At 40.5% G+C, this 14,973-nt stretch overlaps 1 protein-coding gene across 2 annotated transcripts in view; it reads right to left on the bottom strand.

The window, feature by feature from the left end:
• The window catches only part of LOC149941388 (uncharacterized), a 41,627-nt gene extending 27,935 nt beyond the window's left edge, over nt 1-13,692 (bottom strand). The window contains exon 1 of one of the 2 annotated variants that reach the window (XM_090178449.1): nt 13,674-13,692. Coding sequence is in view for 1 of the 2 variants with exons in the window: in XM_090178448.1 (XP_090034574.1) it covers nt 10,472-10,561 (90 nt within the window). In the remaining variant the exon portion in view is untranslated. Of the gene's footprint in view, nt 1-10,471; nt 10,932-13,673 lie in introns of those variants that run through there. The other variant, XM_090178448.1, reaches the window with a different exon arrangement.
• Between the last annotated feature and the right edge of the window lie 1,281 nt (nt 13,693-14,973).

The following is a 14,973-nucleotide window of genomic DNA, read 5'->3' as shown; positions in this document are numbered from 1 at the left end:
GCGTTCTAGTAGATATGAGAAAATTAAAGCACTGCCAAAGCAGGGATACTTTTAGTGGTATAATTCCTAAACAACCACTGTATTTCACACTAGGTATATCACGTGGTTAGAAAAATGAGGGGAGGGAATTATGTATTGCCAAATTCCTGAAAAGGTTATACTCCCTTTAAACGCGATCAGCCCGAAGTGAATCTGTCATTCGAAACGCCGATTGACGGAATTCGAAACATTTAAATACGAGTACCAGTCCGAGTGTCTAACTTGGTTTCGTTGAATCGCGAACTTGATCTATATTACGAAAAGATAATATCACTCTATCTTTCACTCTTTGGCCCGAAGAAATTAATGGCGTGCCAACCAAACACAAAGCGGCCCATGTATCTTATTATTCCTACTACGTAATGCCTCAAGTCAAAGAACACGACAGCTTAATTTTCTTTTTTATAGCACTTTAGAAAAATAAGAAAATGCCAAACGCGCTACTTGATTAGCTTGTCGCGTAGAAAATATACAAAGGAATAGAAACTTTGCTACAGGGTTTCGGTTAATTTCAATTCGGCGCTTGCTCGTACAGTCGTAGGCGTAAGCTCCGCCTTGAAACGGCCGCCGTAACGTTATTTCACGTCACAGATCACGAGGCCAAGCACCGCACGATCCTGGGATTCGGATAATCACGTGACCACCATGGCTGTGTCATGGCCGACGTGAACTCGTTACCACGGCAACGAAAACATTCCAAATAAACAAACGAGCTAGGAATAAACGGCGCTTAAGTCGTAACATTACAGAAATTAACAGGCCTAAAATGAGTCGAGTTGCTATTCCTTTTCTATATTTTCTGCGGTTGTCGAGAGCGTCGAAAAATTCGCGTTCAAAGCGAACGTAAGACTCGATTCAAACCAGAATATGACTTTTGACATTATATTATTTTCTAGACTTTACACTTTACGTACCAGCGTCGGTTGACGGTGAACGCCTAGAATAAAGCTTACGAAGCAAATGACTCCAACGAATAGACAAATAAAGTAAACGGAAATTCGTGGTTTTGATACTACGGTATTACAAATCCGACGAAATTATTCAAGGTCACGATCCGCGCTCCGAGGAGCTGTCGTTTAGTCGGAATTTAGATTGCGCAAAAGCGTACCTGCCCGGGGCGCTACCAACGATAAAAAGAGAGAAGGCTTTTTGGGAACGACACGGACACGCGTGACGCAACGCGCAGACATTCTGTTCGAATATTTCGTACGAGTACTTGGGAAATTTGTTTACCACCTTCGTGGTCGACTAGAATGGAAGCGTACCGAAGCCCCGAAAAGGGGTGCAGTTTGCGTCGTATCACTTCCGGTCGGGCTGTCTTACGAGATGCCTTTCTCGGAATGAGCGTTCGAAGAAAACACCCGTTACTATCGTCGCCGCCGAGAAGCGTGAAATTTAAACGACAAAAGCGTTTTGGGAGGCCAGCATCAAATTTCCTCATTTAATATTGCCAAACTTTCATCTCTCGCGGTTCCCTAAAATGTAAAACAAAAACATCTAATTATCTACATACCGGCAGGGGCGTAGCGAAGTTTTTAGGTGGGTGGGGGGGATCAATTTTTGGCAACTCAAAGCCTAAAAATTGTCAACTTCATGGAATATATTTTTCACTATCAACTGTCTAATTAAATTAATTTAATAATTTCACTAAAAATCTAAAATAATCAAACATTACTAGTAATTTTTTACGTATTTTTTTAATATACACGTTACGTGATATAAAGATGTAACTAAAGAAGTTCAGTTGTAGTTTTAATTCTTAGAGTTTTTAGTTTAGCCGAAGACTCGATTACTTCCGAAAAGTGGAGGTTATCTTATATGTCCTTTTCGCTACTTATCCGCGTTAAATCATCTAAGCGTTCATCAGCTATCGTAGTTCTTAAGCTATTTTTGACGAAATTTTATTTACTAAATTTTCTCTCATTGCTGGCTACCGAATAACAGCCGTTACAATTAACTTTACCAGTTAAAAAGCCAATTTAAGAATAGTTTTAAGCTCCATAGACTTTTTCAAAATATCCCTCATAGATTTGGCTTCGCCGCAGTTATAAAAGAGAACTTACAAGGAGACTACCCGAGGTATTTATCTTCGATTTGGTTCAAACTCGGTTGGTAAGTAGACCTTCTTGTAACTTGAAAATCCCTAAAAGGGTGGACACGAATGGGCTTTCGTTTTGCCATGGCAACCAAAAATGAAGTGAGCGTGTCCAGCACTATTTTAAATTATTTTCGGAAAACCTGGTGTCAGGTTAAGGCTGCAGCATTCGACCTGTTGTGGTCTAATTTAATGGGAGCTACGAAATCGTTTTCCACGATAATATCTAATTTTGCGGCTAATACTATAGCGCTTTCAACTAGATTATTTTGACCTTCATTGTCTGACGATATTTCCTCCAAGAGTATGACAACATCAACAATGTTTAAATTCGTTGATTCAAGAGCCTCGGTTCAAAGTTCCATTTTTCGTAATACTGTTTTCATGAACATTAAGAAAATAATGAAATCGAAGCGCATCATTTTTTTTGTAAAGTCTAGCTTTGGTTTTCGTTTTCGTATCAAAATTATATGAAGTTGAGATATCCTTTAAAACATCCGTTATAATCTCAAATGAAGTAGAAACTGCTTCGGTGCTTTCGGTCCGAGTAGTCCAACGAGTTTTTGATAAATTTCTCATTTGTAGAGAGTTTTCAATTTCATCAATTTCTTCATCAGTTCTTCCAACATGTTAAACATCACTGAAATTAAAATAGATACGACCAAAAACACAGTTTCAACGATGCTACTACTTTGTCTATGGTAATTAAATAAAAATTAGCGTTGGGAATTTAGTCAGGATAGAATAGAGTTGGAAAAAGGCTCAATATGGATTGGGATTTCGGGACCGTCACCAATGCATCTAGAGGAGCGACACATAATTGAACAAACATTGATATTATATCGTTTGAAATATATTTTAACGAACTGAAGATTCTTGAAATAACAAAGCAAATATCATATTACTACGAAATATAGAAATTCGGTGTTGGTCCATTTGATTGAAAAATATGTGATCGACAGTCGATCATTATACGTTGCAATTGATCGAATCCCATTTGTCATTTGTTTCATAAGATCGAGCCTTCAAATGATCGAATACTATTTGATCGAATTCAAAAGTATTTATAGTACCAGTTGGTATGTTTTTATTTTACCGAATGTCAATATGAAGTGCAGAAGGAATAATGATGGAATAATTCATTGCTTTAACTGTATTAAGCCACAAATTGGAAGAGATTTTTACTTTATACACTATATGACGGAATTTTTTATGACATCGACGATAACGGCCCGTTGTTTTTGATATATATAAATAGGGTCAGGTTGGGTCAGGTTAGGTTAGGTTAGGTTAGGCTGATGTACGCGCGCCGTAGGCGCGTAGGCACCGTTGTATACGAGGGGTCTGACCACGTTCACGGCCCTTCTATTGCTAAAAATTAGGTACAGAGTTCGTTTTTTTAATAGGTCACTGCGCTCAGGTTTTTTTTTCTGTATTAGAGTCTACTGTATCTCATTCTGACTAGATGTTGCCTTTTCGATTTACTCCCAAAAACTAGTAGCTACCCTACAGTAGCTTTCGATCAAATGGAAATTCGATCAAATGTGACCCGTTCGATCATTTGGGAATCGATCAAATAGACTCAAACCAGAAATTCTAAGTTTGCCAACTTTAAGATTGAAATGCCTAGTTTGCCAACTCTGGAAAATGTTCTTAAATTTAACTCCTCGAATTTTCTCCTACAGCCGTTATATGGAATTCTAACGTGATAAGGGCATCTGCAGTAAAACGATTCGTCGAGAATTTACCTTTAAATTCATTAATTATACGGAGTTTTCCCGATTTTTGTTCAATCTAATATCCGGATTTTTCAGGTCTTGCTGGTTGGTATACCAGCGGAGCGAGTGTCCGATCCTTTGAGAACTTAAATACGACTTCATAAAAAACCTCGAAGATAATCGCGTAACCACGAGGCGTGGATGGCAAAGAAAGTTTCGGTTTGAGGTCAAACTCGGAAATTTGACCTTTGCCGCGCGTTATCCTTCCAAATAGCGAGTTTGTATCGGGGATCATGTCTACATTCTGATAATTGCTATCGCCAAATACACGCGCATTCTTCTCTCACGCTATGAGAAATGGGGGGCGAATAACGTACTCTCGGCGGGGTATTTGGAAACCCGGGGGTTCGCGGCGGAGGGATACAAAGGAGAATTAAAGGGAATAAAGTGGACGCCGCGTTTTGTCTCTGCATTAAAATGGAAAAATTATTTCTCGGAGAGAGAGAGAGCCGGTAACACCGGACTGACGGCATTTCATTCGTTTGAATTACGCTCTTATTTTTAGATCGAGCCTACTTTAACGAGTATTTTAAGATGATATGAAAAAAGCGTCCTCCCGTTTTGGGAGGTTTGTAGTCGCGGTTTGAAGTTGATCTGGCCGGCCAAAGTGCCTCGTCAACTCCTACTAGATGAGGTAGGCTCTTGTCGGCACCTTCACCCGAACTTCGTCCGCCAAGAGTCCCGTAGAGTTTAATTTCCACTAGTAAGGTTTCGCGATACGCGCGTAAAAATTATCAACAATGGTACGCGCAAAGATTTTACGGGCGGAATTAAAAACGCGCCGTTTCGAGATTTAGTGGGAAGCGAGTTTAAGACGTATATTACAAGCGTAATTATACTCGGAGGCGAATTTAACGTCATTAACTTTGGAGCGAAGGTGGGGATTTATTTGGATGACGGGGGGGGGCGGGTGTCGAACTCTGGAAGCACTGAATTCAACTCGTTATCCGCATCGGGCCGGTTTACCGAAATTTTAATCGACTTCTTATCATTTGATCAATGTAATTATTATTATCGGGACGCGGCTACTTCGTAATAATTAATCCGCCCGTAGTGATGCGCGCGGATTAATGGGGAAATTTTCGGTTCGTCTTGTTAGGGAATTCAGCGGACCATTTAGTTTCGTCCATTGCCATACTACACATTTTGTATTACCACAATTATATAACTCTTCACAGTGTCGTATCCAGGATTTCATTGCGGGTGCGGTTTGGAAAGGCCATTATATTCTTGAGACTTAAAATAATAATAATAATAATAATAATAATAATCAGCTAGGCTATTACCTATGGCACCACCTTAGGCCTAAGTCATCAGGCGACCTTTGAACCTATTAATTCAGGTGGGCGGGTTACAACGCGTAGGAGGGTGGTGACAAGCCCCGCATGCCACGCGATCGAGCCAACAGCTCCCTACACTTACTATTACCGTTACCGTTACCCTCAACAAGGTTTTATGGAAGGGGAAACCGAAGGTCTCGGTGAAAAACCCCTTAAACCAGTGGGGAGAGAACTTGTAAACTCAATGGAGTTGTTCCGGGTTTTCACCCAGTGCCACAAGCTGGGATCGAACCCGGCTCCTCTTGCTGCGAGGCGAAAGTGCTAACCATTCCGCCACTTAATATTACTTTAATTTGCGCCCCCTCGATCCATTTCGAGGAGGTACCCCCCCCCCCCCTAAATACTTTTTTAAATGGATACTTCTCTCGTAAGATATATAAAATATAAACTTCTGGTATAACGTATTATTCCGGAATGTTATACGCTTTGTAGTTTGGGAGGGAAGGCGTGAACGTAGAAAGCGCATTTCGCGTACAAATTTGCGAAGTCATTTTCCGCGAGTAATTAGCCGCGTCCTATTTACAATGAAATTGTCACGAGGTGTTTAGTTTGAAAATGGGCCTGCGCCGAGGCCATGTACCACAAGTACACTTTGCGAGCACCTCTTTTTAGGGTGGACACTTTCCGTGTATTTATAGACTCTTCTATACTTCTAAAGACAATTTGACGGATGAGCTAACTTTCGAAGAGATTTAGCCCAAATTACGGCGAAAGAAAGCAGACACGACGTCTTAAGTGACGTCGTAATTACCTTTCGCGAGGTTGAAGGCGAACCATTTGGTAACCCTTCCAAAATACCCGACGGGAATTTTACGGAAATTTGAAATTATAACGAAAAAGCGAATCTCATTTAAATAATGAAGCTTTTAACGAATATTCGTAGTTTATCATTTCTATCACTCGAAAAAAAGGTTTTAGGGACGTTTAAAAACTTAATAATTCGTAAATAATTAGAGGGAAGATTCGCGCTAATTACAGACGGCATTCCTTCGAAATCTTCTTTCGTACATTGTATACGCGAAAAACATTAAAAGAATATTTGTTATATCCATTGCCATTGTTGTTAAGATATACGAAACAAAATATTTCGTACTCTTCAAACTCGTTTTCTTTGGCGCACAAAAGCGAAACGAACTAAAAGCCACACTTTCCGGCGTGTTTGAAAGAACGAACTTTAGATTTAAATACGAAACAAATCAATCAAGTACGAACGTTTTAATTTATGACGCCGGCCGTTGGAAAAACAAAATCCGAACTTAACCCGCGGAAAGTTAAGAGTCTTCCAAACAATTAATAACAGATTTCGAAGCCAATTCGTCACGCTAGGAAGAAGGAAACGAAGCGCGAGGAATTTCCATAACGAGTAATCGGATAAAAAAACGCGTAAAACGAGCGTAAGAAAAAGCGAAAAACGACGAGAATTTCGCTTCTGGGGGAGGAAGATCGCGTTTTTCGATTATCGAGGAATCTCCGCGAATGAGAGAAACGCGTTAGTTTCGCTTTGGGATAAATTCTCGCGTTTCGGAGAACGAAATGGGGATACTATAAATATATTTGGCGCTAACAGAGAGAGAGGGAGGGGGCTCAACCGTTAGTTCAGCGTCCTGAAGCGGACATTTCTGGGTCAAACCCGAGACGAGGCAATTTTTGGAAAGGAATAAAACGCTATTCCAAAAATGGGCGCTAACTAGGTCCCGCAACCCCCATTCGCGAACGCGTATCGCGGTAAACGTACAAAAAATACAATGAAAGGTAATTTGGGAGGTTTTTAGCGCCAAGTGTCTAAAATACCTTCTTATAAATTGCGTAAACACCTTCCGCAACTTCGCGTCCGTCTACGTTAGAGCCCCTCGCGTTCTAGAATCGCCGTATCCGTGTCAAAAGCCAAACGAAAGTGACGCCAGCCGTTCTTGGTTTCGAAATTGACAATCGCATTCTATTTTCTACGTTACGACATTGATTCCACCGAGACAGTTAACGATATTGGTCGCGCGCTTTACCCGATTGGTTAGCCCGCTGTCCGGTGACCGCTTAAGACGCATTTTTAACGAGACAGTAAGCACGCGCGTATGAGTGCGTCTCCCGATTTTGTTGGCTGGATATCTGGGGCCTAATTACGATCTTTTTTACGGACGTTCTAGCTCCTACGATTTTCCTATTATCGGCTACGATCGCTTCGGAGAATGTTTCATCACGAATCGCTTGCTTTCTTTGGCGCGATTGTGAGCTTCAATAGCGACCGTTTGTCATTCTCTTCGACGGGGGTTAAAGAACTTTTCGTCTTTTTCAAATGGGTGGTCTTCTTCTTTCGCTTTTGTTTAACCCGCGCGAGGATATACCAAGAAGGATATGTCGAAATCAAATTTGCGCTACTTTTGGCGCGATTGGTCTCGCGACTATAGACGTCTACAAGTGGCGAAATTATCATACTAATATCAAAAGTATATCACGTACTCTCAGCAAAGAAGGCTATGAAAAATGAAACATTTAATTTCGCAAGCTCGGGGTAGTTTACAATGGGTGCCGTTTTATCGCCAAACCGCGGAGGTGTCCACTAGCTCGCCTCGATCAACGAGGTGAAATGTAGGAATTACATTGCGTTGGTTGTAAACCATAATTTCTCGATGTCATAGTCGAGGGGGTAACGCGTTTGTACACCTGATTATTGATTTTCGAAAAACTTTATTTGATTTCTCAAAATATTTTGCTCAGTGGCGCAGCTGAGAACTCAGAGCCCCCCGCAAAAATCTCTATGAGGCCCCCCCCCTTTTTAATTTTTTTTATGGTTAGCGCCCCCCCCCCCCCCTCCGAAGCTCGAGGCCCCCCCCCCCCCCCCCCCCGCGGGCCCTGCGGACCATCAGCTACGCCACTGATTTCGCTGATTGTCAGAGATTTTCTTGAGGGCTGTTTGCCTTTTTCGTGATTACCTACGATTCGTACACCCGATTCCTTCTGAGATTACCCGCTCGAAAATAGTTTTGGTATGAGGTACAATAGCTTCGCACTATTTTTTCTTCCTTGACAAATCAATGGAAGCCGGCGAAAGTACACGTTTCAATCGAATAACATTAGCAGTTTAGAAAGCGTCTTTTTTAAATTAATAATAATTAATAATATTTTAGCATTTTTCACACAGGGTTGCCACAAAATTTTGAGATTCAAATTCCCTGACTATTCCCTGACCATTATAAGAGATTTTCCCTGACTTTTTAAGGCCAATTTTTTATTTTTTATTTGACTTTAATCATAAGTTAATAAATTTAAGTAAAAAGGTTATTGCAATGTTGAAAAAATTAGCCAAGCTTTCAAGGAAATAAATAATAATCATAGAATTTGTCATAGATCTGGTCTAAAAATAACCTTAAAAAAGTGCCAAGATAAAATTTAATTCCCTGACTTTTCCCTAAATTTTTACAAATTCTAAAAATTCCCTGACATTTTCCTGACTTTTTAGGTCCATTCTTAAATTCCCTGACTTTTCCCTGATTTCCCTGACGTGTGGCAACCCTGTCACACTTATCTTCAAATTTCGTACGTGAGTTCGAAGTGTACATCCAACTCTTCGCGAAAGGCTATAGGAGTCCCTTATTGGATATTCTGAAGTGTCAAATTGCGCTGATTTCTCATCACCGCCGCCGTATGAAATGAATCTTTCCTCGCTATTAAAAGCTGATGTTTCGTCTTCTTCCTGTTGATGCCCCTTTCAGCGCGTAATAATAGGCGCGCTCGTTACGGCCACAAAGGCTCTCGTCTCGGAAGGGGAGGGGCCACTCGCGGCAGGGCCGACTTTACGGGCCGCGTACCTTCCGTAGAACGAAACGTCTCGATCGTTTCGAATAAGAACGTAGAAAAAGCGAGTTGGTAATTGGTTCCGAAACGAACGAACAATGCTCCGAAGGTGAAAACCGGAAACTGAGACGACGCAATGTTACCTCCAAACTTTCAATCCCGAATTTTAAATAGAACGAAAGCCGTAAGAAATGTTCGAATCAAAAGCCGCGATTGATCGGAAATGGCCTTTTCTTCGCCCTTATTGGGAGCGATTTTCAGTTCGTCGGGAGAACAATGTGGCCTCCGTTAATTAGATGCGGGAGCCAATTTTCCACGAAAACGCGGTGATCTGTAAACGACTAATTATTTTTCGCCGATTATTATAATATAGATTTGAGGACAAACTCATTTCACGGCGCATAAATTAACGGCTTCTCCGGGATTACATATTGCTATTCTTTATTTTTGAAGAATTATTGTAATAAATAACCGGTTGGTTTGACGCGTGTTTGATTTGGCGTTCGTTTTTCTTTAGAATAATTATTGTTGGTTTCGCGTTCTAGCAAATTAGGAATGAGGCGTTATTTTAAAGAAGCCAAAATCACACACGAGGCGAAGTATAGGTTGATGTCAATAATATTTTTTATTTCCATAGATAAAATAATTCCCCAGTAATGGCGCTCCCTATGGTGAAGTACCACCAGCCGTTGTTATTTTCCAGTGAACTCTACTACGGTCAAAGGCAGGCACGCGATTTAAAAACACTTTATAGCTTTGATGTCTTTATAGTAAAATTTCAGGGTTAATACAGACTTTTCACATCTGAAATCTCAGACTATTCCAAGTTATCCCTGACCAATTTTTACCATTATACCTGTCTTTCTTAGGTAATATTCTTTCTTGGCATGTTCCGTTGTTTTTTTATAGCCAAAAATATCACAAATTAGAAATGCTACCCTTGCCGTGTATAAATACCTGGAGATGCGTGGTTTGGTTGACTATTTAAAATCGCTCAATCAAGGCAGGTATTTAAATAATTTCATCAAATCAAATTACGAAATTCTTTAAATACTGGCCTCATTCCCGATCTTACCCCTCCATTTTGGAGATCCCTGATTGATCCACGTTTTCCAGATTCCGCACGAACCCTGCGTTTTATTCACCAGCTCTACCGAAACGAAAACATCGCAGCCCCGGCCTTCTCGCCGTAGCGCAGTCAAAGCTACCTCATCTATTGCACCCCCTCTTTTCAAAATTCCCGGATTCGCCTCTGGCCGATTAACGATATATAAATCCACTTTTTATGAAACTGAAACCTATTGAACCAATAAATTCCCGAACTGATATCGAAACTACCGTGTACGCTTAAAAGTTAGCTTACCCCTTCCTCGACATTGGCCCCGTATTTTACAAATACCAATAATAACTCGATAAATATCAAAACTTACTCGAGAAAGAAAGACAATCAATATGAAAATCGCAACTTGTTGCCCAGAACAAGGCTTACAATTCCGCCGTGGCATCAAACGCGCACTCATTTTCAGTCCGCCGTCGCCGAGAAGAAAATTTATCCTTTTTTGGCCAAGAGCAGAAACCAAGTTCGGCTCCTTTTTTCACAGTCGTTAAAAACTACTTCTTTAGCTTTAAAATAGTCGATTTCGATTCTATAATGTCGTGAAATCCTTCGGAAAATTGTTTACATCGAACGGGCTTCGACATCAAACGCTCAACGCCAAGTTTTCTTCAAAGTTTTGACAAGTAGCGCCCGTGAGTCGAGGTAACTTTCGGCTTCGGGCCTTTGGGAAAACGCGTTTACGGCGAAAGTTTTATCGACGAGATTTTCGCTATCAAACGGCCACCATAGCTTATACGGTTACCTAACGCGCTGGCTCCGTCGCCAACAACCAGTATTTCAGAAACTGGCTTCTATCGAGATTCAAAAATTCTACCTAGCGATTTCGCGTCTCGCCACCCGCCCTTTGTTTTGCCGTTCCCCCGAATACCCGCACTTTTTTCAACCTTCTTTCTAACGAAATACGTCATTCGTGACGCGCGCTTTTTTCGGGTATCTGACTTTACTTAGTTCCTATTGGCTGATTTCACGATGCTAGTCAGTCTAATTTTTGTTTTCCATCGAGAATTTATACCTGCCTGATGGCGCTTTCTAAGTAGGCCCCGCACTATTTCGTTGTGTGTTTTTTTTACAATTTAATAGGAAATGATCGCAAATATTAGTGTCAGTGATCGTAATTTCAAGGTAAATTACAGGGGCGGAGAAATTTGAAGGAAAATGACATTGAGAGATAAATATTTCTTCGGTGTCTTCGATGTTTAATAGAGTTTGAAATTGAGATTTCGGTGTTTTCTTTAGTTCTAATAGCACTCGTCCCACTTTCTTAGTGTTTTTTTTTTTTGGTGAAACCCGTACCGCAATCTCAGTGACGGAGAAGTTCGAATATGATCCATCGGTGTATTGTTCGAGGGAGAATAAGACGCGCTTAGCAAATATCCCGGATAAGTGACCCGTCCGATTTCGTTGCGTAGGCCCAGAAAAAACGTTTGTTTTCATCAGTCATGAACTCAACCCCTCTTTCGCAGCCCCTTTCTTTATTCGAAATTTCGGCATTCTCAAAACACCCTTCCCAATCGGTTTCCGGTTTGGAATGTTGAGGGCGAAATAGAATCGGATTGTATTCTTAGCTCGCTTCCGTTAAAATTAAAAGTTGCGGAAAATTGCGAGCGGAGTAACGAAGGCTTTCACCGTTCTTTTCCAAAATATATTCCCGATTCCACATCAATATCAAGAGGGGTGGGTTTCGTCACCACGATAAGTAGAGGGGGTAGAAGAAGTCCGGAACGCGTTGCCTGTTATGGACAAGAAGACGAACTCTCGCCAGAGGAAACGCGCGACGTAACCTTCCAATGACAGACCCGTAACTCAACGGTGGCCTCCACTGCCTTTCCCTTTCGCAACCCACATTCAGTGAAAGTTAAAAGCTTTTTTTTCTTCTCCCGTAGATCTAACGTAGAAGACGGGTTCCTAGATGATGGCCTCGTAAAACTATAGCTCGGAGATGGACGTGCGGGCCTGAGGGAAATGCGCACCGGGAGGCGCCTTAAATCTGTTACTTAACGCCGTGTGAAAAGGTGTCTAAACTCATTTTCTGATATTAAAATGGCCGGATATTTGATGGGTGTTCACCAAAAATCTCCAATTTATACCTTTAAATTAGTTATGACGCGCGAATGGTTTCGACCTCAAGATCACAGGGTCCATCTTTCGCGTGTTAGTTTAAAGAAATCCAAAACAAAATTCAGATTTTTTAACGTTATCAAAATGCTCGAAAACTGTCTGTGGAAATTATTCGATCACCGATTATAAAATTTTCCGCTTTAAAGATTATTTGGCGCCCAGTGATATTTTGGTTTTTTAATTTTTGAAGCGCGTATCATTTGCTATTGGTTTCGGAGACTCTTGTCTATAAAACGGGCGAATTATCACGTGATTTCTCCGAAATCAGTACGAAAATGAAGTAATTTTCCCCGCGGGCTGTCTTTTCGTCAATTGACCAGTGGGTTTGTAAGGCTCAAGGCCATCAGCCACGGATGGAGAATTCCGGATTTTGGCATTTCTCAAAGCGAAATGCCGTTATGCTTTATCAAACACCAGCCGCTTCTTTTGTTAGAATTTTTCGTTGCCATTGATCGTGGTCAGAGCCCCTCGCTTCGTCAGCGATGTTACCCCTTTACCTCGTCGCGGAGTTCACGGGCAAGCGTTAATTTAATCAATTTTCTTCGTTTCCCCATTCACCTCCCAACCACCGCGCGCCTTACGTAAACAAGTACCGTCTTAATGATATGGTTTATTAACTTCACCATTGCCATAAGTATAGAAATTATATTCCGTAAGTGTGTCATTTAGTCGAAGCGATTAACCCATAGCTAAGCGGGAGTTGACGTCATACCCCAAACGATAAGCGGCTCACTATGGCGACGGGGACCAGAAGAGACCCGATTAGACCTAATGAATGACTTAGCCCGAAGTTCATCGAAAATTTGAGAGAAATGGCTTTCAGCAACAAATTTCACGCGCTTACGCGAAAAATAATTACGCGCTTATGCCATTACTATTTCTATATGGAACCACTGTACTTAACTGTATTGTTAAATATACGCTCGCCATAACGATCGAAGGTAGGGTTAAGACTTTTTTAAGCAATTTTCTGACCGGAAATGACATTTTTATTAGAACAAAACTGAAGTAGACGAAAATTGCCCATAAAAGCCTACCGGATGCGTCGGAGTTACGCCTTTACGCTTATTTTCTCGTCTTTTTTTCTCGATTTTCCAGATTGATTAACTTTAACTCTTTAGAAAATATTCGTACAAAAGAACCAATGAAGTACGAGAAAAAGAAGAAAGACACATTTTTTAACGATTATGGGCGTAAACGAGTTACGTTTAAAAATTAGTTTTAACGGGTAGCGCGGGTTTCGCAAAATATTTAACGTTACGAGTATAATGAAGTAACACCTTAACAATTAACGCGTTTCCCTAATATAAACTTTGCGTCTTCACCATTGTATAACGACTTACAACGAAAATAAAGTCGCGAGAGAAATAGGAAGTGCCTGACAATACATTTCTTACCCAATTTCAATAGACAACGCTTTTTCAGCAGCGTCACACTTTGCGTCTTAAATTTTGTTTAGAAATTCTCTACGAGAGTTATTTTTTGTCCATTCGAACTGAGATGACTGTTTCTTTGAACGTTCGCGACATGCGCTAGGGGATCAATTCATTTTTTTTGCATTTTATCATAGCGGGCAAAGTCCCCCCCCCCCCCCCGTTTCGTTCAAAAGATCAAATATTTAAAGTTTCGAAAAAGTGAAAAACTGCCCACAGGTTTGCTTTGATGTTTTATATATAAGGGAACTACGCCCAAAAAAGCCGGCTCGCTTCGACTCGCGAACGGTGTGGGTTGTCCGAGGAAGGCCACCATTGGAGGCCATTTACCATTTTCATCTCCCTCCTCCGTCGCTCCATATCATACGGAAAAGATATTCGGATCTGATTATTTGCTTTAGCCGTCCAACATTACGTATATTAAGTAGCAACCGCGAGTCGTCAAAAGATTGATAGTTTTGACACCAAAATTTGCTTTCTTTTTATACATGTATTGTAAAAACTACTCAATATTCAATTAAATAAAACTTAATTCTTTATTTGAAATAATTGGCCGAGCTAACGACGACTTGTTTTGGAGTAATTTTAAAAATGCTGGTTGAGCTCCCCCTAGCGGAGCCGCCCTGTTGTAAAAGGGTTCGTTTTTATACGAAAATCAAATAAAACCATTCGTTCATTCATTTGTAACATACTGGTTGCAGAAAGTAAATAAAAAACCTCTAAAATATTATTTTTTGTATAAAATAGATGACTTAGTATATTTTTTTTAAATAAAGTTTCTTCGTCGTTTAGCGAAGATCAAAGTGTAGTATATTTTCGCATCGGCTGTTAAATACGTTTACCATTAAAATTTTGATTAATGCTCACTCGGCTCAATGATTGTACCTTTAAACAATAGAAATTTTTACGCAAAAGCATCGAAGTTTGTGGCCCCTGTGGATGTTTATGAATTTTCGTTTTTATTCTTGAAATTAACTTTGCGCACCTAAACACAGATAAAAAATATTTTTAAGGGTACTTTCGTTAGTTTTTTTGTGTAGTTTTTATCATTATTTTTGGAGTACTCATATAAATTTCAAAGCTATAAGGCCTCATTTTGACAAACCCGCGGTCATTTTGGAAATGACTATTGTCGTTAAAGGTAGAAGGAACTAAATCGAAAAATGGTCATTGCGCGAATTACCCTTACATTCTGTTAAACCGGGAGGCAGAATTGCGAAAATCGTTGATCAACCATCAACGTGGAAGTGCATAATGGAACTCC

The sequence above is a fragment of the Leiobunum rupestre genome, chromosome 6, assembly GCF_980474605.1.
Source record: "Leiobunum rupestre chromosome 6, qqLeiRupe1.1.hap1, whole genome shotgun sequence".
Classification (NCBI taxonomy): domain Eukaryota; kingdom Metazoa; phylum Arthropoda; class Arachnida; order Opiliones; family Sclerosomatidae; genus Leiobunum; species Leiobunum rupestre.
The sequence above is the reverse complement of the archived record's forward strand: the minus strand, read 5'-3'. Positions and strand labels throughout refer to the sequence as shown.